This window comes from Engraulis encrasicolus, chromosome 5, assembly GCF_034702125.1.
Source record: "Engraulis encrasicolus isolate BLACKSEA-1 chromosome 5, IST_EnEncr_1.0, whole genome shotgun sequence".
NCBI lineage: Eukaryota > Metazoa > Chordata > Actinopteri > Clupeiformes > Engraulidae > Engraulis > Engraulis encrasicolus.
The window spans coordinates 42,114,751-42,137,612 of NC_085861.1; the positions used below are offsets into that span (position 1 = coordinate 42,114,751).

The following is a 22,862-nucleotide window of genomic DNA, read 5'->3' on the forward strand; positions in this document are numbered from 1 at the left end:
TCTCTATCTATCTCTTCTTCCTCTGCCTTCCTGCTATTTCTGCCTCTCCTCTCTACCTCTCCTTTTAAATCCATCTCTAACAATGATGTTTTTTCCCATTTGTTAAGCACTTTGAGTTGCATGCCTTGTATGATACAGTGCTATACAAATACAATTATTATTATTATTATTATTATTATTATTATTATTATTATTACTATATTATACTATTATACTGAGCTGCCCCTGTTGTCTGATAAATCTGAGCAATTTCCCCATTCAAATTAGGCTACAGCACAATGGCTCCATCTAGTGAATTTCTTCACAAAGGGCAGTTATTTTTCCCTATATAAGCACAGATCTACATCACACAGCAAAACATATTCATGTAACAGATAAGATGCCTAATTTATCCCACATCAACTTAAGGCCTTGTAGCCTTTATTATCAATGGTTATTGACATTTCTTATAGGCTAATGTAACTTGGCAGTGTTTCCCAGAGATAGGTCAAATTAGCCTACTTAGTTATCAACGTTGAATTCAAGCAATAGTTTGAGTTTCACAGTTTATTATAAAGAACTGTTAGGACCGTTGGCATGGAATAAGCTGTTATTAGGCTATACAGGCAAACCTTCAGGCTGCGCGTTTTACTCGGCATGCAACATCAGCGGAGTTTATCTGCGTCATGACTTCATTAGTTCACTCAATATAGCTCCAGCTTCAGTTGCCAAGCATGCTAAAGTTTCATCCACGAGTCACATATAAGTTTGTCTAGACCGAACAGGATCAGTAGCATTTAACTTTTACCGGCGTTTCATTCTGTGACTACGCACTGAACGCACATGCACAAACAATAACGTCTTGAAAGAAACGTTATCGCCGTGCGTAATCTGGTCCTTGATTTGAAGAAGAGCAGCACTTTCTAATTTGGTTACTTCACGCATTAAGAGTAAATAAACCAACCTAATCCAACAGGTGCTGGGCTCTTAAGAGAAATCGCATAATAGCGTTTAACTTTGGTGAGAAGTTTCGATAGAAAAAAAGTTGACTAGAGGGCGTGTCCTGAACTATGTCGTGCTTGTAGTGTGCTTCTTACATCTGGAACGCAGCTGCCTTGCAAAGGCTCGTTTTGCAGCAGTAATTTTTCTGCGAGAGTGATCTGCAATTCCAAGATCGTTCCAGTTTCTCTGGACGGGTAAAGTGCAAGTTTATTTAGAGTGAACCAAATGTACTACCAAACCTAAAACTTCTTTGTTGACCATTACCGATACCTCAACTCCTGGATTTAATTGGTTGACGAGTTATTGTTCTGTCTTCTGTATTCGAATACCAGGTAAGTCCTGTTTCCTACACTGTTTTATTCTTCTGTTGTGGCCATGTGCCTAACATTAGCCTATATTTTGCTATCGGCCAACAAATCACAGGCTATAGTAATTTGGTAATGGATTTGCAGAAATACTTTTTAATCCATAATATACTTTTTTGGTAACAGAATTTGAGTTCACTTGGTTCTTATGGATTGTTTGAAGTGAAGATAGTAGTCTATGTTGACTTTGAAAAAATAGTGAAATCTATAAATTCAATGGATAAGAAATGGTAAAGACATTTTTTATTATTAAAACAAGTCTCAAACCTGTTCAAACAGCTATTTGTGAGGCAGTTGTGCATAAATATGTATATGTTAATTTTTAAAAAGCAACACATAAGTTGGGGGTTTGGGTCCAAGAATAAATTCAGTGACTGTTAGGACCTTGTGGTATGTGTAGTCTATTTAGGTAAGCTATAAGCACACATCCACCGCCAGAAGATGTAAATCAGAGGCCAGAGTATAGTCTAGCCTAGAGCTGGTGTTTACGCCAAGTGTTACTTGCAGGCTTGAGAAGCATAGCCCATTATGCTGGTTCTACTGTAGCTGGATGGGGAACAACATTTGCTTCTGTGTAACTCTAGTGCCAAGTTTGCCACATAGCTGTTGGGGACAACACTTTCCAGATCTAATCATCATGTTTTTATGTTCCTACTCACTCCCTCTGCCTCAGAAATGTGAGGCTGCTCGGCTAGAAGGATATCTTACATAGTGTGGGAGTGAAACTGTAGAAATGTGGAGGCAAATGTGTGCACAGGAAGAGTAATACTTGGTCGACTTGCTGCAGAGGTCCCAAAAAATTGTGACAATAGCTGCCTGGCATACACCTTTTGGTTTCTCCTTCCAAGTACCCCATGCATGACTAAAAGTTTGCTGTAACATATAGCCTACGTATGGTTGTTGAATAATAAGTGTTACATAACCACATGGTAACACCTGGTTGACATTGGAGTATGGTGTTTAATGCTCTTTTGGCAATATGTGAACTCCATGCCCATGAGAGCCGAGGACCTATCCACTTAATCTATTTTACGTAACCCCATGAAATTGCACTATGAGCTTCAAGGCATGTGTGTAGGCCTACATACCCCGCTTCTCAAAGCCAGTGGCCTACTGCCTGAAATGACTGAGCACTGGGTTCAAGACTAAAACACGGTGGTATCTCTCTGTACCCTCTGACCAAATATCAAATGCAATGCAATACCTCCTCCACCCCACTACTGTTCCGGCCTGTACCCCATTCTGGACCGCCGTACCCCAGCCCTTCCACTGAAGGTGCCAAGTTAAAAATAGTGCGCTGACCCAAGATGATTTCTTACAAGATCTTTTTAGGAACTAGCCTGGGCGAAAGCTGACTGTTGGGTGGAAGTACTTAGGATGGCATAGCCAGGCTATTGAGGAACAGTCTATACACAGTAAATTGTGTAGTGTTAAAATAACACTTAAAGAGTTAAAATTAACACTGTTCTAGTGTCTATTTGGTCCTGCTCCAGATCAGTGTTAAACACTGGTGTTAGATTTATAGTGTTAAGCTAACACTATAAAGAGTAAAGCAGTTTCGGGGAGCACCCTACTAACATTTTTTTTAGTTCTAAGCAGGTTCCTGGAACATATGTGTTTTGGTCCTGCCCCACTATCTCTCACCATAGTTGAGGTACCCTGATCATGGTAATTAAGCACCTCCCATCCTCCACCATGACTGAAACACCCTGCGCCTGGCATCAGTTTGCCACACTGCTCTCTTAAGATAATGTTTAAAGTTGCTGAAAACATGTAAAATGTCTATATTTTATATATCAGTCTATGCTGTACTGCACCACAATGTGAGAGCAATTTCAGCTGAGTATGTATGAACACAATCTAGTGGGGATTAATACCAAATGTTTTCCTTAATGAAGTTTAAAATATAAATACACAGTAAATTGTGTAGTGTTAAAATAACACTTAAAGAGTTAAAATTAACACTGTTCTAGTGTCTATTTGGTCCTGCTCCAGATCAGTGTTAAACACTGGTGTTAGATTTATAGTGTTAAGCTAACACTATAAAGAGTAAAGCAGTTTCGGGGAGCACCCTACTAACATTTTTTTTAGTTCTAAGCAGGTTCCTGGAACATATGTGTTTTGGTCCTGCCCCACTATCTCTCACCATAGTTGAGGTACCCTGATCATGGTAATTAAGCACCTCCCATCCTCCACCATGACTGAAACACCCTGCGCCTGGCATCAGTTTGCCACACTGCTCTCTTAAGATAATGTTTAAAGTTGCTGAAAACATGTAAAATGTCTATATTTTATATATATCAGTCTATGCTGTACTGCACCACAATGTGAGAGCAATTTCAGCTGAGTATGTATGAACACAATCTAGTTGGGATTAATACCAAATGTTTTCGTTAATGAAGTTTAAAATATAACCATACCATCTACTTCAAGTGCACAATGGAGCAAGCAATGTAACATGTGCTGTTACTGACCTAGCTCACAAAGCAAGGCACAAGCTGTAGCTAACAAATGCCATAAGCCAAAAGCGCCTTTAGCTTGCTTGCAAACATCAAGTGCACAATGGAGCAAACAATGTAACATGTGCTGTTACTGACTAGCTCACAAAGCAAGGCACAAGATGTAGCTAACAAATGCCATAAGCCAAAAGCGCCTTTAGCTTGCTTGCAAAGCAGGTAAACAAGCGCTATGCTGTGCCATGCTGACCAGCCAGCAGGCAGGCAGGCAGGCAAATATTTAAAGCACTGTGACAGTCCAGGTTTATATACAGGCTCAAGAGTACCATGTGACCAGATTGATTAGGAGTTTTCAGGTGCAAGCAATTGAGTCATGATATACCAGCCCTAAGTAATTAGGTTTGGCCAGGCGCTGATGGACAGATTGGTTGTGAGGGGCCTGCTTGTTACCGGCAAAGGTGTAACAAGTTCTCAAGTTATTTCTTCCACTCAACACATCTTTTGTGTGATGTTGTGTGCACAGCCAAACCTTAGATCAACCCAACCAAGTTGAGTTAAATGAATGAAATGGAATAATAAAAAAAAGATTGTGTACATGATTAAATCTGGAGGAAATACTGTTACTAATATGTAGACGTATATGATTTAATCGGGTACTAGGGCATACAATGGCGCAGACAAACTCCATCACCTCGAGGAGGCGGGGGCTCTCTGGAGTACTTCTAACTCCACACAATTTAACAACTTCATTTGTCACTGACACTGGAGAGCATCTCACTCCATTTGGTGTTGGAATTACTCCAATAGTGTCAATAAGCCTTAACACTGCAAAATTAACACTGGCAAATTTACTGTGTACCATCTACTTCAAGTGCACAATGGAGCAAGCAATGTAACATGTGCTGTTACTGACTAGCTCACAAAGCAAGGCACAAGCTGTAGCTAACAAATGCCATAAGCCAAAAGCGCCTTTAGCTTGCTTGCAAACATCAAGTGCACAATGGAGCAAACAATGTAACATGTGCTGTTACTGACTAGCTCACAAAGCAAGGCACAAGATGTAGCTAACAAATGCCATAAGCCAAAAGCGCCTTTAGCTTGCTTGCAAAGCAGGTAAACAAGCGCTATGCTGTGCCATGCTGACCAGCCAGCAGGCAGGCAGGCAGGCAAATATTTAAAGCACTGTGACAGTCCAGGTTTATATACAGGCTCAAGAGTACCATGTGACCAGATTGATTAGGAGTTTTTTTCAGGTGGCAAAGAAATTGAGTCATGATATACCAGCCCTAAGTAATTAGGTTTGGCCAGGCGCTGATGGACAGATTGGTTGTGAGGGGCCTGCTTGTTACCGGCAAAGGTGTAACAAGTTCTCAAGTTATTTCTTCCACTCAACACATCTTTTGTGTGATGTTGTGTGCACAGCCAAACCTTAGATCAACCCAACCAAGTTGAGTTAAATGAATGAAATGGAATAATAAAAAAAAGATTGTGTACATGATTAAATCTGGAGGAAATACTGTTACTAATATGTAGACGTATATGATTTAATCGGGTACTAGGGCATACAATGGCGCAGACAAACTCCATCACCTCGAGGAGGCGGGGGCTCTCTGGAGTACTTCTAACTCCACACAATTTAACAACTTCATTTGTCACTGACACTGGAGAGCATCTCACTCCATTTGGTGTTGGAATTACTCCAATAGTGTCAATAAGCCTTAACACTGCAAAATTAACACTTGCAAATTTACTGTGTACCCCTACAAAACGGAAGGGAATGGCTGCATTTTGAGTTCTTTTCTTCCATGTGGTTCTCAGAATAGGTTGACGACCCCCTAAGGGCTATTCAAAGGGCGTGACAGGACAAGTCCCTTGTTCATGATACAGCACGCACACAGAGGATCCCACCGTTCTGTTGCCTTCTGCTGTCTAAGTCTGCCATGCAATCTTATCTCATTAAGACACAGCGTTATACATTTTGCTGTAACCAGGATGGCAATGACCAAGTCGTAGTGCATTACTTAAGGCCCTGTGTCATGTCATAGTATTGTAGGACTATGCCATGGTAGTTAACTTTTCAATGACTACTACAGCGTGCCACTGGAGCTACGGCGTGCATTAAGGGGTTAAAACAGTACAGCAAGTCCTTGCTCACAATATACTCCCCCACCCGAGGACTTGAGAGATAGTTTTGCACGTTTGTCTTCTTGGCAAGCGTCCAGTAGTAGGCCAAGTGTCCAAAATGTCATAGAGATGTTTGTGCAACATTCCTGACAGTCCAAGTCAACCAAGAAGCGTTTCTCACACCACTGTGAGCACAACACCACACACCACTCTTTTTTTCTCTCTCTTGTTTGTCTGCAGCAAGGATGGATCTCCTGTCTCTGGTGGTTGCTTTCTGCTCATGTCTAGTGCCTGCTTATGGTAAGTGACACGCATTTTGCGACTGAACTAACAGCCCCTGCCACTTAATAACAAAGTATGACCTAGGCAGTTAAAACACTAAAACAAAGTCTGTTTTTTTCTTTCTTCCAAACAACCGGAGCTCTGTGACAGCGTTGGTTTGTCGAACCATGTCAAATTGAGAAAGAACAGACCACTGCCCTCTACATCTGTTTTTCGTATACTCTTAATGCAGAGTAGCACCGATGGGCCTATTCACTCTGCTGAAAACACTCAACTTCATTCTAACAAGATTGCGATTGTAGATTAAGACTTGGTCATTACCATGTTGGGGACAATAAGGTTATAACAGTGTCTCGGCACAAAGAGGCTTTAAAATCAACAGATGTGGCCTTTTACCCTCAGCTTAACCCTGCATGGTACAGTAGACAAGTATGTTTCTGTGCATCTTCAATTGACAGACCCAGTAGATCTCACTCAGGATCTGCCTAGTGACAGATCTGAAAAGACACCAAAAACTTCCCCAAACTTCACATTTTACACACATCTGTAGGCTTGTGTATTGGTATGAGGGCTGCTTAGGGCACTAGTCACGAGTAATCTGTGGTACTAGTTTCTCTACTCAGTCTTGCTTTTACTTTGGTATGCGCTAGCTTAATGGACCTTTTTCAGACACCTTCGATTTAATGCACTCAGAGTAGTTTTAAGTTGCATCCGTTGACAAAGACATAAACATGCACATCACGGTTTTCTATTGTTTTCTGCCTGAAACCAATAGTCGTTTATACTTGCAAAACGGAACTTGTGTCATGCCATTGCAAAAAAACATTAATAGGTAGTTGGATTGTACCGGTAGTCAATTTCCTGTGTGTATGTACTATGTGTTTAAACAGGGTCAGCTTTTGGCAGGGAAATGCCTGGTAAGTCAGCCTGGGAATGGCAGCTTGATGGATGATGTGAACGAATGCGTGTGTGACGTCCTCGTCAAGTGACACTCACTGCCTGTTGAACCCGTTCACCTAGTTATGTTTTGAAAATGGCTAACCTCTTCAAAAATGCTGTCGCACACACATATGTCAAATACTTGCACCCATCCAAAAAGACTTCAGTAAGTCACTATAGCTGTTGCTGTGGGGCAACAACTAATCTTCTCTTAAAAGCTGGAGTATCACAATACTCAGAGTAATGACTAGTTGCCCTCATGGGGAATGTTATTTTGGCCTTCAAACGACAACATAGTCTCTGCTTCAGGTTATATGCTGTAGCTTTTAGGGAGCATCGCATATACACTGCCCATAGGCCAAACATACTTAACTAGGGAATTCAGGTAAATTGGGCCATGTTCCCCCATTAACCTATATGCAAAAAAGTGGCCCAATTTACCTGAACTCACCCTATGTATACAATGCTGTTACATTCATCTGTTAGGTAAAGTGCCATTGCTCCTCTAGTCTGTTCTTCTCTTGCCTTCCTGTACTGTGTGTAGTTGAGTGAAATAAGGAAGGAAATGTTGGGCGGGACGTGAGGAGCGGATACAGTGAGATAACACTGTTGTACATTTCCATCTGAACAAGACAAGCAATAGCCCACTGAAGTTGTGGTCATTATTCATTTTGTGGTATGGTCTAATTCAACGTTTCCTGTTTCCATATTCAGGTTGTAGATTCCCATTTTAAATGTGTTCTTGTGAGCTGAGCATCTTTTCATTCAATTCCTTTGTGACTTATTATCTACCACATGATATTACATAGTGTTTACAAGTTATTCCATTGTACCTAATGAGGTGGATAGATATTGTTCTTACTGAAAAAAAAACGAAAAAGAAAACTCACAAATTTGATCCAACCAGAGCAAAATAAGTTATTGCACTCTATAGTAACTGTAGAGCGGGTACTCAGTGAAATTATCTGTTAGAAGGAGGTTATGTTTTCGGTCGCGTTGGTTTGTTTGTTTGTCTGCCTGTCAGCAGGATAACTCAAAAGGTTATGCACGGATTTTGATGACATTTTGTGGAGTTGTTGGAAATGACAAAAGGAACAAGTGATTAAATTGTGGCGATGATCTGGATCGAGATCTGGATTCAGGAATTTTTTAAAAGATGCTTCACCATTGTGGAATAGGACGAATTTTGGCACTCCAGTTTCTAAGTAGGGTGTAATATAGTCAAATGTTGTATCAAACAACAGCTTCCTTGGCAGAGGTCTGCACTCTCTGAGTGCCTGTCTAGTTGCATTTTTCTAGTGCATTGTGGGCCACCTCTGCTTATTGTATATTTTCCACATGCCCGGATGATGGCGCAGGACTGTTGGCACCTTCAGCCCTCGAGCACCCTGTTCATTCAGTAGTGTAATGCAGCTGCAGTGAAAGTGACTGGCATGGTGTTTTCTGAGCATGTCCTTTCAGCCATATGATGACTACTTCATGCAAGGTTGCTATGTGTTTGCAATGCTGTGTCTAGTACTAACATAAGATAAGTAATGGTTATTGTAACCGTGCCTGATGTAATAAGGTATGATAAATGTCAAGCGACTTTGGCCAGTTCTGTTTTTATTATGTTTGTTCATTTGTTTTTGATAATTCATTCATTCATTAGTTCGTTCATTCATTCATTGTGGATATTTTCTTTTCAGCTTCTTCAATGAGTGCTGACTCTGAGGGTAAGTAGTTTTTTAAACCCCATTCATTATTGTAACCAAAACTCACTATGCCAAATTCTTTCTTCCCTTCCCTTGCTCCAAGTCTGGCTTTTGTCAAAGACCCAGCAGCACTAATAGGCAGGCATGAGGGTTTCCCATGGCATATGTGCTAACAGACCATGCGGAAACTGTCAATGTAATCTTGCATGGTCTTACCTTCCCTGTTTGCAAGATACTGTAGATACCCATGTGATTTGAATTCATGCCAAGTGTTAGTCAGTTTAAAGGACGAAAAAAAAATCTGAAGTCTACATTGCTTCAAATGTGTTTTCATGTATCCGGAAACACACCTCCGAAATATGAGAGTTATTTTGTTCATTTTAATAACTTGTATGTTATGTATGTTCTCTCTAGTATAGACAGAATGTACTGTCACTGGGTTCACATCGGGACATTTAGTACTAATCTTGTCAACACATTCCAGTGGGTATAACATTGTTAAAAAATGTTGGAAAGACACACACAGTGTAGTGTGTACTGTATGTGCATGTGTGTCAGCCTGTTTGTCTCTGTAAGTGTGTGTGTGTGTGTGTGTGTGTGTGTGTGTGTGTGTGTGTGCGTGCGTGCGTGCGTGCGTGCGTGCGTGTGTGTGTGTGTGTGTGTGTGTGTGACTGTGTGCTTGAGAGTGAGCATGGGAGAGAGAGATAAAGAGAAAAAGAGAGAGAGAGAGTAAGAATTTAAGAATTAATCTCATTTAGTTTCATGGAATGCCTTTTGCTCTGTCCACAGGCATAGACTATGACAGCCCGTTTTATTACGGTGAGTTGGAGCGTGCATCCTGACTGCTGTCCAGAGGCGAGATCTTAAGATCCGTCCAGGAAACATCTGGGTTGTATGTGGTGGGACAGGGGGAACATTTTTCCATGTAGCTTTTCTGGTCGGTCGCAATGGAAAAAATCACTCCTTCGGTGACGTTCCCCCTAGAGGGTTGGCTTATAAAACCGTCCCCGTTCCTGTCAAAAGAGCCTAGCTGTAAGCGAATTCCTTTTTTTTTTTTCAGTTTTCACCTTTCACCTTTCCTTTAAAAGTGTTCCAGATATCAGACCAGATCAAAGACCATGGTTGTGTTTCTCGGAATCCTAACCAGTTAGCAATGTGGGGAATTGTAATGAAGCTTACAAAGTAGCTAACGGAGTAAGCAACTATGGTTTTGAGAATTATTTATTTATTTATTTATTTATTTTGTACCTTTGTTTAACCAGAGAAACAAATCACTTTGAGATAAATATCTCTTTTTCAATTAAGAGAAATGCACCCAAGAATTGAAGACAACGAGTTTGGATGAAAGGTTAAGCATTCGAAAACTCCTTAAGTTGCTTACAAATAGACTCTTTTGACTAACAAACTGTATAGCAGGAATTATAATCATCACAGGCAGTATCCACGCCTGTCACACCAACAGTCCATAATACAGATCATAAGTCACTTCAGTCACTTTTGGCTCACAAAAAACTAAATTTCAATAGCCTCTGCATTTATTCACATAGCCTGTTAGCGTACAGCATTCTCACTGCTGTTGAATTGTTGGATAACTGAAAACTACATAGTAAAAATTGTGTTAGTTCAACATTCTCCTGAGAATATATGGCCTAAATCGAGTAATCATAAATTAAGCCATTTGAGTGTTGCATTAACACGGAGGTTTGAATTCAACACTGTTTACAATGTAGGCTACATCATGGCTTCACAGGCTTAATCCAGCACTCAAAGAGTTCAATTATCACTAAAATTGAATATGACCCTCTACTCTCAGACTAGTGTTGAATTAACACTGCATTGTTTGACTGTGTAGCTAAAACTAAAGTGTCCAAATGTTCTCTTGCTGTCCGACAGACTACGAGTCGCTGCGCATTGGAGGCCTGGTCTTCGCGGTGACTCTCTTCATCCTTGGCATTGTGCTTATTTTCAGTGAGTCGTGAGTGGCCAGGCAGCGGGGGGCGGGGGGGCTACACACACATAACAGTCCCTCCCTACTGACGAGAGCGCCGTGTTTATGCTTCTCTGCCCTAAAGCACGTCAGAAATGTAGGGCTGGGAAAGGAGATGGAAAAACAAACTCATGAATGGGCCCTTTGCTTTACGAATGACCATCATGTCGTCAGTGTGAGAGTTCCTGTTTTGGTGTCGCTAAAAGCCAACCAGAATCATTCATTTTAATTACTTTGCTAAAGTGAATTAACCAAGTTTTACCAAGCGCCAAGCAGCTGGGCGTAGTTATGACTGTCACATGTTCATTTTACACTGTATATAGTGTAGTCTGTTCATGCACACTGTTGCGCATGTGGAAAACTTTTCAGTTCACTGGAAGAACTTAACAATATTGCAACATTATTATGAGAGTAACACCATACAAGTCAGTGGTTATCATTCTGATAAGAACAAACTTACAGTATATATCCAAATCCATATCATATCCGTCTCCTACAGTATGGCGAATGTAGACTAGTCAGTTATTTCATTTTAAAAGTAATATTTTAACATTACACTACTGTGTGTGCTTATACAGGCAGACTAACAAAAATCAGCTCTGATTGATTGAATCTATCATTTTCAGTGCTGTTTCACTGTTTTCACTGCCCTGAACTTTCTCATTTACCAGATTTGTACTGAAAATGCTGGGCTCTAAGAGAATTATTTTAACTGCCGCGTAGTGTTATTATTGACAACGTGAATAGTGCCCTCAAAACGCCCCCAGTCTGTGCTAGCATGAGCAAGTCTGTCGTTAGCATAAATTATTCAAAATTAGTTTAAAATATGCTCAAAATGTTAATTTACAAACACAAACTTGAAGCACTCAGAGAGTGCAAACCTCCGCCAATGCCGTGGGTTAACTGAAGCCATAACACCTACACGCTGTGAAATCCTGTAATATAACTTACATTTTTTTTTTCCTGAATCCGGATTGTGATCCGGTCACCACCAAAAATTAATCACTTGTTACTTTTGTCATTTCCAACAACTTCACAAAATTTAATCAAAATCTGTTCACATCTTTTTTGAGTTATCCTTGTGACAGACAGACAGACAAACAAACCAACACGACCGAAAACATAACCTCCTTGGCGGAGTTAAATATATGTGCTGAAGCTGGATTGATCTACTTTTGTGGTTATCCCGCTCACTTTCCCCCTGCTTATGCTCATTCGGAGTTCCTCAGGTGGCGTCTGGTAGAGTGGGTTTCGGTCGTTGCCCACATGTGTACCCCCTCATCCTGCCTGTTAATCTTAACCCTCTCGCACCCACACAGCTCACCCTACTCAGCCCTGCCAAAAACACGCCACAAACCAACCAACCAACCACCCATCCACCCTTGCCAACCTGAAACCACCCACCCTCACTAACCTGATATCACAGACTTTCAAGCAATCGCCACGTCACCAGCCCAGCCCACTCAGTCCTGCCAACCACCCACCACAAATCCCTTGCCACCCACCCCTGGCAACCTGCTACCAGAGACTTTTAACACCCGCCCCCAGCCCAGCCCAGCCCAGTCCCAGCCCAGCTCACCCACTCAACCTTGCCAGCTCCTTCCAGACAGATACCCAACCACCTCTCCCAGCCACCCTCCAACCCCGAAAAGACAGATACCCAACACCCATGTCTGCTTTTGCCCTCTTGAGCTCCACTGGGCGACTTGTGGCCCCACCCCTGTCACCCCACGACTCTGAAATCAACACCATGGCCATAAATTAGTCATGAATGTTGTACTGCAGAAAAGCAAAGCCTAGGCTGCCAGGAGGCTACATGAAGCCTAGATACTGGATTGGTCGCCTCAGCTGGTGCTCACTGCAGCAGACAGACATAAGGTCATATGGCCAACAAGTACTTCCACTTGCATCCTGCCCCAGTGCATGTGCATGTAGGCCAGAGGCGGGGACCCTTGTTCATTCGAGGGGCCACTTCAATTTTTTTAAGTCCTCCAAGGGCCGTACTATGAACACAAACCAGAATTTCCCCTAACACTTTAGACCTATATTGAAGACGGACATCTTAACAACAGACACCACCTTCACTAGGGTCCCTGAAATATAACCTGTTTGCATTGCAAATGTAATTTCAAAAATTTATTTACAGAAAAAATGTCATATTTCATGTGAAACTGCATGACACTAAAATTACATCAGGGGCTGGATAAGGCAGCCGAAGGGGCCGTAAACGGCCCCCGAACCATAGGTCCCCCGCCCCTGATGTAGGCCAAGTTTAAAATAGACTGCATTCCTGCAGAAGGTGCAAAAGCTGTGCTTGCATGCGGTGGCAAAGTTTGTGATCATCGATGTCATAACATTCATTTAAAAGTGACAACGAAACATTGCCAAAAGTAAGAGAAAGACCAGGGAAGTCCAGATTGGGCTGAAAGTGTGAGTTGGAATGGCATTTTAATTGAGGGGTGAACAAAAAAGCATTCAATTATTGAACAATCTTTGTGAAGAACTGAGCATAGCAATCATACTTCAAATGAAATTAACGCAACCCCAAATATAGCCATGTTGTAGTGGTGAATGATCTTGGTTGAAGTTACAAGACTAAGCTGTCCTTCCCTGTCCTGCAGGTCGGAAATGCCAATGCAAGTCATCTAAACCAGCAAGGTAAGTCACTGCAGTCTTTCAGAAATGGTATCTACCGTATGCCAGTTCCATGTACTTACTGTATGCATAGGTTATCAGATTCTTTTACCAATAACAAAGAAATGAAATATGCTACGGTAGCATCTTTTTTATGTCTGCAGTACGTGAGCTGAGAATTATAAGGTTCTATCTCCATTTTTGGTAAAATTGAGTTTTTTACATAATCTGACCCATTACATGCTTATTAATGCCTGTGTGGTGTTATTTTTGTGAAAAAAGTATTATTTTACATTGTTATTAATGAAATAAAAAACGTTCTATCTCAGCTGGGATGTAAAAACTTTGATGCTCAATATCTCAGAACTACCCTAAACGGAGATAGAACCTTATAATTCTAAGTTCACGAGTGCTTACACATGATCTTTTTCACATCTTCAATGAACAATATCAGCTACCCAGAGAAGTTGCAAATACGTATGTCTTGAAACCTGGTGTTTTTGACCCCAGCATTACTTTGTTGTTTACAGGGCTGACCCAGAGTCTGCAATCATGAGGAGTAAGTCTCACTGCGTTGCAAACCTTATTTAGTCTACTCCTTGTGTTGTGTAACTATGGGCAACTAACAATGAGCATGTTTTACAGGCTAAGCATGATGTATGGACATGACAGGTGAGTACTTTTATACAGAAATTATAAATATCGGTACCTTTGAATACAATAAATGCTGTCAAGTCTTGAAAGAAAGAAAAAAATCACAGACCAAGGTATTCCTTGGCTGATGCATACTTTTTCCTTTTTCTGTAGACACTTGCCCAAATCAAAGAAATCTACACTGTAAAAATATCAGTGTTCATATTATTCTTAAAGAGTTGAAATGATCTGCTTTCTTGGCCAGATGTTACTTTGCTTTATTGACCTCAAAAAGAGGCAGCAGCCTCAATGTGACTACCCTGTTTAAATAAAGGAGAAATAAAATGAACTCTGTTTCAGGTATCATTTGGTCCACTCAAAAACAGTGTTTATTTTACTCTTCAGTCTGTTAATTCTACTCAATATTGTGTAAATATCTGTATCTGAAATATCTGAGCTGTAGAGTTGAAATTACACTGTGCACCGGAAGAATTTGACACTGACATTTGACTCCACTTTTACATTTGACATTTGACTCTCCACATTGTTGCAAAATACTCTATCTACGGTAGATTTATATACTCTGAAATGTTGTTGACCCCGTTTTTTTTTTTTACGGCGTAAAGGCTTTTGCTTTGGATTGAACAAACCATCTTTTTCTCATCAAGAAAACTGTGTATCTGAATCATATGAAACTATACCTGCAGGTCTGACCCCTGGTGCTCCACTTTATCCTATGCCAGCCATCGCCTCCAGGGCGCCAGCAGAGGGCTTCCCACACGACCCACTGATGGAGAGAGAGAGACAGAGACACACAGAGACTGGTCTTTTTTCATAGAGCGAGACAAAGCCACAGACATCTTTACACCAGTTTTGCTGAAGTTGCATTTACACACACACCCCCGCCCACACACACACACCCATCTACCGGCATTACACAGCTTTCCTGCTGTTTAGGCCTGCCTATAGTGAGATTATGTTTACGCAGGACTTCTTACATAATCAAGTCACTGATATTGCTTGTGTAACTGTAAAGTGTTTATTTCACTGATGTACGTATTTTATGGTTGTATGCGTACCTGCAAAAGACACTGATACACAGAGCACGAGAAGAAAAAAGGTACATTATTACTGGCTGCAGTTTTGAGAGACACTATCCATACCATTGCATTCATCCAAATGTCTTAACATGCCTAATTTTTTGTTTATGAAAATGATTTGCCTATGCAGTATTTCCTATTTTAAATGAAATGTAATAAGCTGAGCTTGATCGCCTTCTATGCTAGCCTGTAGGTTTTATAAACTGAGGAAAAAAAAATATATTTGTGTTGTGTAAGGCTTTTATTCTACACGAAGAAATAAACAAACTGTTGACATGAAAACCAGTATGTGTGTGTGAGATGACTGCGTCTTTTTTCCTCATCTTCCTCTGCTAGTGTAGGCCCTATCTGTAGCTGGAGCTTCCCCTCGGGGTTCCCCACCACACATTAACTCCTGCGTCTGTAATTGCTCTCTCTCTCTCTCTCTCTCTCTCTCTCTCTCTCTCTCTCTCTCTCTCTCTCTCTCTCTCTCTCCCCCTCCTCCTCCTCCTCCAGGGCTGCATTGATGATTACAGTTGGGCTATGCTGCTGCTGACTTTGCCGCTGTGGTCCTTAGTATAGGAAAGGCTGTAGGCTATGTGCACATATTCTTTCATACACAAAGCTAGAATGCTGTCACAACAACACTGTTATGTTTAACGCAGGCTAACTGTTTTATATGTGCTCGCGTCATTAGTGATCTTATTCTACTATCATCAATTTACAATGTAGGCAAGTATTAATTCTTCAAATAACTGTATGGGAAGCCTATTTTGTTTTATCCATAGGCTTGCCTTAAAATGCGCAGCAGCCGTCCACTGCAGATGACTAAATACAAAAGTTGTCCAAACATGCAGCGGTGACTACAGCAATCCTTTATAATATTATACATATTATAGCCTATTTATATATAGGTCCTATCCTTTTTTATATATAGCCTAACAGCACACTTTAATTTTGTTATTGATCAGCTGGACGCAGGGTTGATACCCAGCAGAGGTCATCAAGTGCCCGTCGCTTCACTATTATTGTTACAGATAGCTCTCGCAAAAACTGGCACGAGACATAGCCGCATTGGCTGGCAAGGTATCGACCGGAGAACTGCTCTTGGGAAGTGCTCCATCAATATGCTAACTAAATTTGAGAAAATGCGGCCCATTTCCGCTAGATGGCGCACAGAGTTACCATTGTGTGGATGCTCCATTGCACCACGGAGCCGCATAGGGTTTCCTCTGTCTCCACCTCGCCCGTACACACCTCTGCGTTCCACTCCAGCCAGACCGCACTATCACATCAGCGACCAAAGGAAAACCATCCCTGCATCTTTACCACGATATCATGGCAACAACATCGGGTAAGTAACCGTTTAATCGCCGCATATTTTTTCATCACATCAGTTTTATAGGCTACAGTTTACAGTTTTATTTATTCCATTCATACTTTCGGGCTAAATAAGTAATTTGTGCTGCACTATTGATCGCACCACCCAGTCTAATATAGCCTAATAAAACTTCCAGTAGCCTATTTGTACGTTTTTCTCGTTACAGTTATGTGTAAAATCTTACGTTGCAGTTGCTAGCCTATATTTGGGCAGTTTTGCAGCTGCTGCAAAACGTGTTAAAGCCAATATTCCCAATGTCTGCGTTTAACTTACAAATATAGGCTATTGAAATAACGTAAGTAAAGTAGGCAAATACATAATCATAAGAAAGACATTATGGAAAACGTGGGGAAAATATTGAATAAGGCTGACTGGCGCTCCCAAAAGTAAACATTCACTTGCAGAAAGCCGCATTACTGCCGCACCGGTTGGATGCTCATCAGCACTTGGGGTCTGCTGGGATTTTACAGGTTCCATTCCACTCCCTACTCTCTTATCTGCCTGAGGACGCCCTCAACCTATGTGATCAGTAAAACATATAACCGTTATAATAATTTGGAAACTCCCCATGCCGTTGTCCATCATGTACTTTTATTCCAAATTGAATACCACTTCACTTTATGAAGGGTTTCAAGTAAATCGATTCGTATCCCCAACTACGGATGACTAGCCTATACTCTGCACTGAATCTGCTGAGTCAGAAAAAAACGCGAGTATCCCAGTGCGCCTGTTCGTCTAACCCACTTTCTGCTGAGGTGTCCTCAAATTCCTCGCCTTTAATTACGCGCCAAGACAATCGAACTCACTCGCCAAACCCCTTTCCTCACCAGAGAAAGGAAATGTATTGAGTCAGCAAAGACAATTAGACGAATGAATGTTACATGCTGATTACAGTGTAATCAATCAGGGATAGACATGATTAAGCATAGCTGCATTATTAAACATAGGCTAGCTAATGATTATAGTTACTTTCTTCATTGACCACTTCCGCAGCATGTGGTCCTGTCCAGGGTGCTGAATTGAACTCTCACGATCTCCGTCGGGGTTCCAAGTGTTTTCCAAAACATCCGGGGTATTCTCTGTCCTCCTCAGTAGCAAACTGACCTAAACGGGCTAACTTTAAAAATGAACACAGTCCTTCCTTTTACATGTTTTCTCTCCTCAGAGCCACTTTATCCGGACCAAAGTCCTTTCGAGTATGGTAAGTATATTGCAATACTCACAGCTCACAATACTCACTTTACACAAGCCTACATTCTACATAAGCAACACGTTGTTTCATCGCCATCTTTTCACCTGGCCGTTGTCTTCTCCAGATTATGAAACGCTGCGGACCACTGGTGTCATACTGGCGGTGATCATGTTCGTGTCTGGGATTCTTATAGCTCTGAGTAAGTATGTTTAATGTCTCATAGCCTACGTACTGGGCTAGGTCATATACATCCAAATTAATGAGTTGGTGTCCTTGAGAAAGGATAACCAACCTGTAGCCTTACATTTAAGCTTAAGCTATCTTTTCTTCCACTCAACACATCTTCAAAATGTTCACATTTTGCCTCTGGTCTAACTTTTGTCTTTGACAGGTAAAAAATTGAAATGCTCAAAATCCTCCAAGTAAGATACTGCAGCTGTGTGCCTGCAGTTTTAGCATGTGGAATGTGGTTGCTGGTCAAAATGAAACCTTTCCTCCCCTTTTTGTACTATTGTAAAATAAGAGTCTCTTCAGTGAATGCAACGGGTGCAAGTATTTTATAGTAGGCCTATCAGCATTTTATATGCCACCGTTCACACTGCCTGTCCATCCAACTGAAAGTGCCATAACTCATTTAACACATCCCTGAATGTTGGTGAAGAACTGTTTGAGCAGTTTTTAAAGACTGACAAATTTAGCATTCATTGCATGGAAAAGCAGTGTGTAGGCTGGTTGATCATTGGTAGACAGGTAGCATGCTGCTTTAAATAACAAGAAACCCATTTGGCGATTGTGGATTGCATTTGAACCCATTCTTCTGACTAAACGGTCAGTGCATAAAAGTTAGTCTAATTTTTTCCAGACTCTTCTAACATGTTTTGCTGTTAGTTTTCCTCAAGTGAACCTCATCGCCTTATTACCAAAGTATTGGCCTGCATGGGAATGTCCTTCCCAAACTGCCCTGTGCCTGCCTGCCCTGCTCCCACACCCATTCAATTGTTAGTTAAACTAACCAGCATTTTCACATGGTCTAATTTCAGCCCTGCCGAAGGATCCAAAGTACCGGTACCACAGACAGAAGGTAGGTGTTGTGTAGTATATTGTGCACAGTAAAAAAAATGAGTTTTAATTCAACGCTCGGAAAGTAGATGTTCTGTTAGCACTCTATTGTGTGGACCACATAAAAACACAAAAAACTATTTTACAACATTCAATTTTGGGTGGGTTTAAACTGGCTATATCTGGCCTATACGGGCCGCTAGTGGACTCGTGCCGTATCCCGTGTCTCGCAAGTCCCTTGTGTATTTTCGCTCAGCTTCGTGAGCTCACACGAGGGTCTGGAGGAACTTCCGATTCGCCCTGGTCCTAAACCAAAATGCAGAAGAACCAATCAGGATCATGGGATTATCAGAGATGTGATTTAGGGCCTTTCCCATTACTAATCTCTAACCCCTATCCCTACGCATTCCCCATGCCCTTCATGCTTTCCAACGAAGCTGTAAGGTGTAGGGCTTGAAACGCAACTGCTACGAATTGGGATATCCCTTCAACAATCAAAGAATGACACTCACAGCTGTCACTAATTCCATGCATTAGGTTGACGTTAATAGCGTTTTTTTTCATGTGGGTTTCACGGAGAAAAGGGCCATCACACATTAGGCTACATTACAATGTTAAACTTAGTACAATGGAAGAATTATTCCCACTTCAAAACCGTCAATTGCGGCGAAAATACTTAAGCTTGTGTGGTGTTGTGGGTGCCGCGGCTTCCCGCCAATTTCTGAATGAATTTGCAATGCATTCAGGGAAACCTGTTGAAGCCCTCTGTAGACGGAGTGTGGTGTCGGAAAATCTCTGCGAGGAGGGGTGGAAAGCCCTTCGTCGCACCCCTACCCATCTGTCTGAACGTGAATTGGGATGCCACTACGCCTACACGTGGACGCGCAAAACAGAGGCAAAGGGGATCGGCGTAGGGCTAAGGGGTGTAATGGGATTCACCCTATTAGTCCATTTTTAAACGTAGTGAAGAAAGGAAAAATGAGTGAAACGTTACAGTTGTTTCCAACATTAATGGCCGTTCACATGGACTCACTCATCGACATTGATTGTGTTATTTCAACCGTATTTTAGGATAAGTGAGTAGTTAAAGTAGCACCTCATAAAAAAATGACAGAATTCGTACAAGGATTTAGAAAAATAAAACCATGCATTCGCAGACCTATGCGTATGGAATTGCTTCAGATGAATGTTTGTATAGCAAGTCGGAACCCATTAATCTGGCGAGAGTCAGGTTACTCATGAGCCTTATGGTAAGGGTGTTGTTCCCTACATTACAACGGGGTTAAAGAGGCTAAAAAAGAGAAACGCACTGGATATAATGCCTGCTACACAGTGATTGGATTCTTTCTTTCTTTCTTTTGTTCTTTCCCCTCCGCAGTGCCTCCTCAGACTGCATGAGGGAGGCTGCATGTGTCAGCACTGGAAGGAGTTGTTGCCAGCGCTGACCATGGCGGATCTCCTTCGCACACCGAGACAGACAGACAGACAGACAGGGTGCATGGTAACCAGCATCTCCTCGATGCCCAGGCTTCTCTTCCTGGCCCCTCTCCTCCCAACGCACACTTTGTTTTTATCCTCCTTTATTTCACCAGGGTAGTCACATTGAGGCCATTGCCTCTTTTTCAAGTCAGCCCAGGTTGTTTGTTTGTATTGCACACAGTCACCTAGCCAAGACATTTTGTACCTGTTGCTGTTCTTTTGGGGATTTTTCAATCTAGTCCCTCTTTGAGTCAAGAAGGAGATGTAAGATGAAGAAAATAAATAAATCTACCGCTTGCCTGGACTTTCCTGTCAATATTATCCCCCTTGAATATTCACAAGTTTCCAAATTATCCTTATTTGGTGGTCTCCATTTGTACTCGTGTGTAAGGGGTTAATGTGTATGAAGTGTGCTCTGTGTGGATTTCCCTTATTATCAGTAATTATATCACACAGCCAGAACAAAAACAACTTGGGTGGAGGAGAGAGAGAAAGGGGAAGTTGAATGGCTCTAGTAGCACTCTGAGGGGATTTTGACTGTTACTCTCCTACTTCACTTTCCACTTCCCTATTGACTGCATGACGACATCTAACTTAAAAATGCTAGTGAATATTATTCAGGCCATTTTGGTGTACTGCTTCCCCTCCCAAATCTAAATGAAGTTAATTGCTAAAGCAGACAGCAGGGAATACTTGTGATTTTCTTCCCTCTGCGGAGAGGTCAGTAGGGAGGTTTAAAGATTCAAAACACAGAGGATACAGGATCTTATGATACAGGATCCTATGATCTCTGTCTAAGTATTATAAAGACCTTATGATCTCTGTATAAGTATTTGTTCAAAATGTGTATGTTTTATTTGTTTTCAAACACTCTGAAGTAGACTGCACTTGCCTTGTCCTTAACATTTACTGTATAACATCCCATTTGCTATGCTCAACTGTGAAATGGTGTAAATAACAAAATGACTTTATACATGTTATGGCATATGAAACTAAAAACAGTGTTGAGAGGATGGTAAAAAAAAAACAACAACTTTGCACTACATGTGAGGATATCGCTTACAGACTGTTCAGACTTTGTTGTGTGAATGAAATTTGTGTTTAAGTATGTATTGAATGAGTGATACCACCTCAATCACACCGGAATGAATTATTGTTATTTAAGACTTATTTATTTCATGAATGGCATATCAATCATTAATACAGTCAACCACCATATTACACATTGGAAATGTATAGACATGAATAAAAAGATGTGATTTCAAGATGTAGAATCAGACATTTAATGCCGGAATTGCTCCCTTAAATTATTATTTTTTAATTAAATGCTCGTTATTAATTTATTAAATGCAGCAAATAAATCAGGTGAAACACAATGCGAAGTAGCTATTATTACCACATTTTTTCTGATTTGTAGACATGCATTAGTAGAGTACAAAAGTGCAAATAAATCCTTTCCTGAAGAAAGGGAAGAACTCGAAATCAGTAATTATATCCCCGAAACGCGGAGCGTCGGGGATGTAATGGTTTTGCGTGCACCGCCGCCGCTGCCGCCGCCGCCGCGTAAGGTCTTTCGTGTTAACGCGATAACTTTTGAACGGATGTTTGGATTTGTCCCAGATTTTTTGGGTGAATGCTCTAGGGCAGGTTCATGAACTGATTCGAGTTTGGAGGTCAACACTTTCAAGATGGCTGAATTCAAGATGGCCGAATGTTTGTTTGGTCCATAACTTCTGACCAGGTGGATGGATTTGTCCCAGATTTGGTGTGTGAATGCTCTAGGGTAGGTTCATGAACTGATTCGAGTTGGGAGGTCAACACTTTCAAGATGGCCGAATTCAAGATGGCCGAATTTTTGTTTGGTCCATAACTTCTGACCGGGTTGATGGATTTGTCCCAGATTTGGTGTGTGAATGCGGTAGGGTAGGTTCATGAACTGATTCGAGTTTGGAGGTCAACAAGATGGTTGAATTCAAGATGGCCGAATTATTGTTTGGCTCATAACTACTGACCGGGTGGATGGATTTGTCCCAGATTTTGTGTGTGAATGCTCTAGTGTAGGTTCATGAACTGATTCGAGTTTGGAAGACAACACTTTCAAAATGGCGGAATTTTCATTTGGCCCATAACGTCTGACTGGGTGGATTGATTTGCCAGGTAACACCTTATTTTAATGGTTCACCATTTCCGTGAATCTACCATATTAGGTACAGTATAATAACCAATGTAACAATATTTAATACCATGTAATACTAGTGTAATACCAGTGTAACAATATGCAATATCAGGTACAGTGTAATAACGAGTGTAACAGTATGCAATACCATGTAATATAGTGTAATACCAGTGTAACAATATGCAATACCATGTAATACCACTTACGCACAAACACATGATGTAAGTAAAAAAAATGGCGGTGTTACACTGGTATTACATTGTATTAAACATTGTTACACTGGTTATTACACTGTACCTATGTGGTATATCCACTGAACCATTAAAACAGTATTACCATTTGCCCCATTTTTTGCTTCATTTTCACAATAGTCGTTTGGTTTTAAGCCTATGCACATCATG

General features: G+C 41.2%; 2 protein-coding genes across 6 annotated transcripts; both read left to right on the forward strand.

Moving 5' to 3' along the window:
• Positions 1–739: 739 nt before the first annotated feature.
• Positions 740–15,477, forward strand: fxyd6l (FXYD domain containing ion transport regulator 6 like). Of its 3 annotated transcripts, XM_063199439.1 has the most exons (10): positions 743–1,313; positions 6,167–6,226; positions 7,099–7,125; positions 8,836–8,862; positions 9,631–9,660; positions 10,735–10,809; positions 13,450–13,486; positions 13,993–14,021; positions 14,108–14,134; positions 14,803–15,477. In XM_063199439.1, exons 2-9 carry the CDS (start codon positions 6,172–6,174, stop codon positions 14,110–14,112), a joined length of 285 nt encoding a protein of 94 aa, XP_063055509.1. In that variant the 5' UTR covers positions 743–1,313; positions 6,167–6,171; the 3' UTR covers positions 14,113–14,134; positions 14,803–15,477. The 3 variants fall into 3 exon arrangements, with proteins under 3 accessions (XP_063055511.1, XP_063055510.1, XP_063055509.1); XM_063199441.1 differs by lacking the exon at positions 9,631–9,660 and having other exon boundaries at positions 740–1,313; XM_063199440.1 differs by lacking the exon at positions 7,099–7,125 and having other exon boundaries at positions 740–1,313.
• Positions 15,478–16,372: 895 nt separating this feature from the next.
• On the forward strand, positions 16,373–21,550 carry fxyd7 (FXYD domain containing ion transport regulator 7). 3 transcript variants are annotated; one of them, XM_063199436.1, is made up of 5 exons: positions 16,373–16,528; positions 17,721–17,756; positions 17,872–17,946; positions 18,788–18,828; positions 20,185–21,550. In XM_063199436.1, the coding sequence occupies exons 1-5, from the start codon at positions 16,513–16,515 to the stop codon at positions 20,401–20,403; spliced, it is 387 nt and encodes a 128-aa protein (XP_063055506.1). In that variant the 5' UTR covers positions 16,373–16,512; the 3' UTR covers positions 20,404–21,550. The 3 variants fall into 3 exon arrangements, with proteins under 3 accessions (XP_063055506.1, XP_063055507.1, XP_063055505.1); XM_063199437.1 differs by lacking the exon at positions 16,373–16,528 and adding an exon at positions 18,139–18,169 and having other exon boundaries at positions 17,546–17,756; positions 20,185–20,433; XM_063199435.1 differs by lacking the exon at positions 16,373–16,528 and having other exon boundaries at positions 17,546–17,756.
• Positions 21,551–22,862: the final 1,312 nt, after the last annotated feature.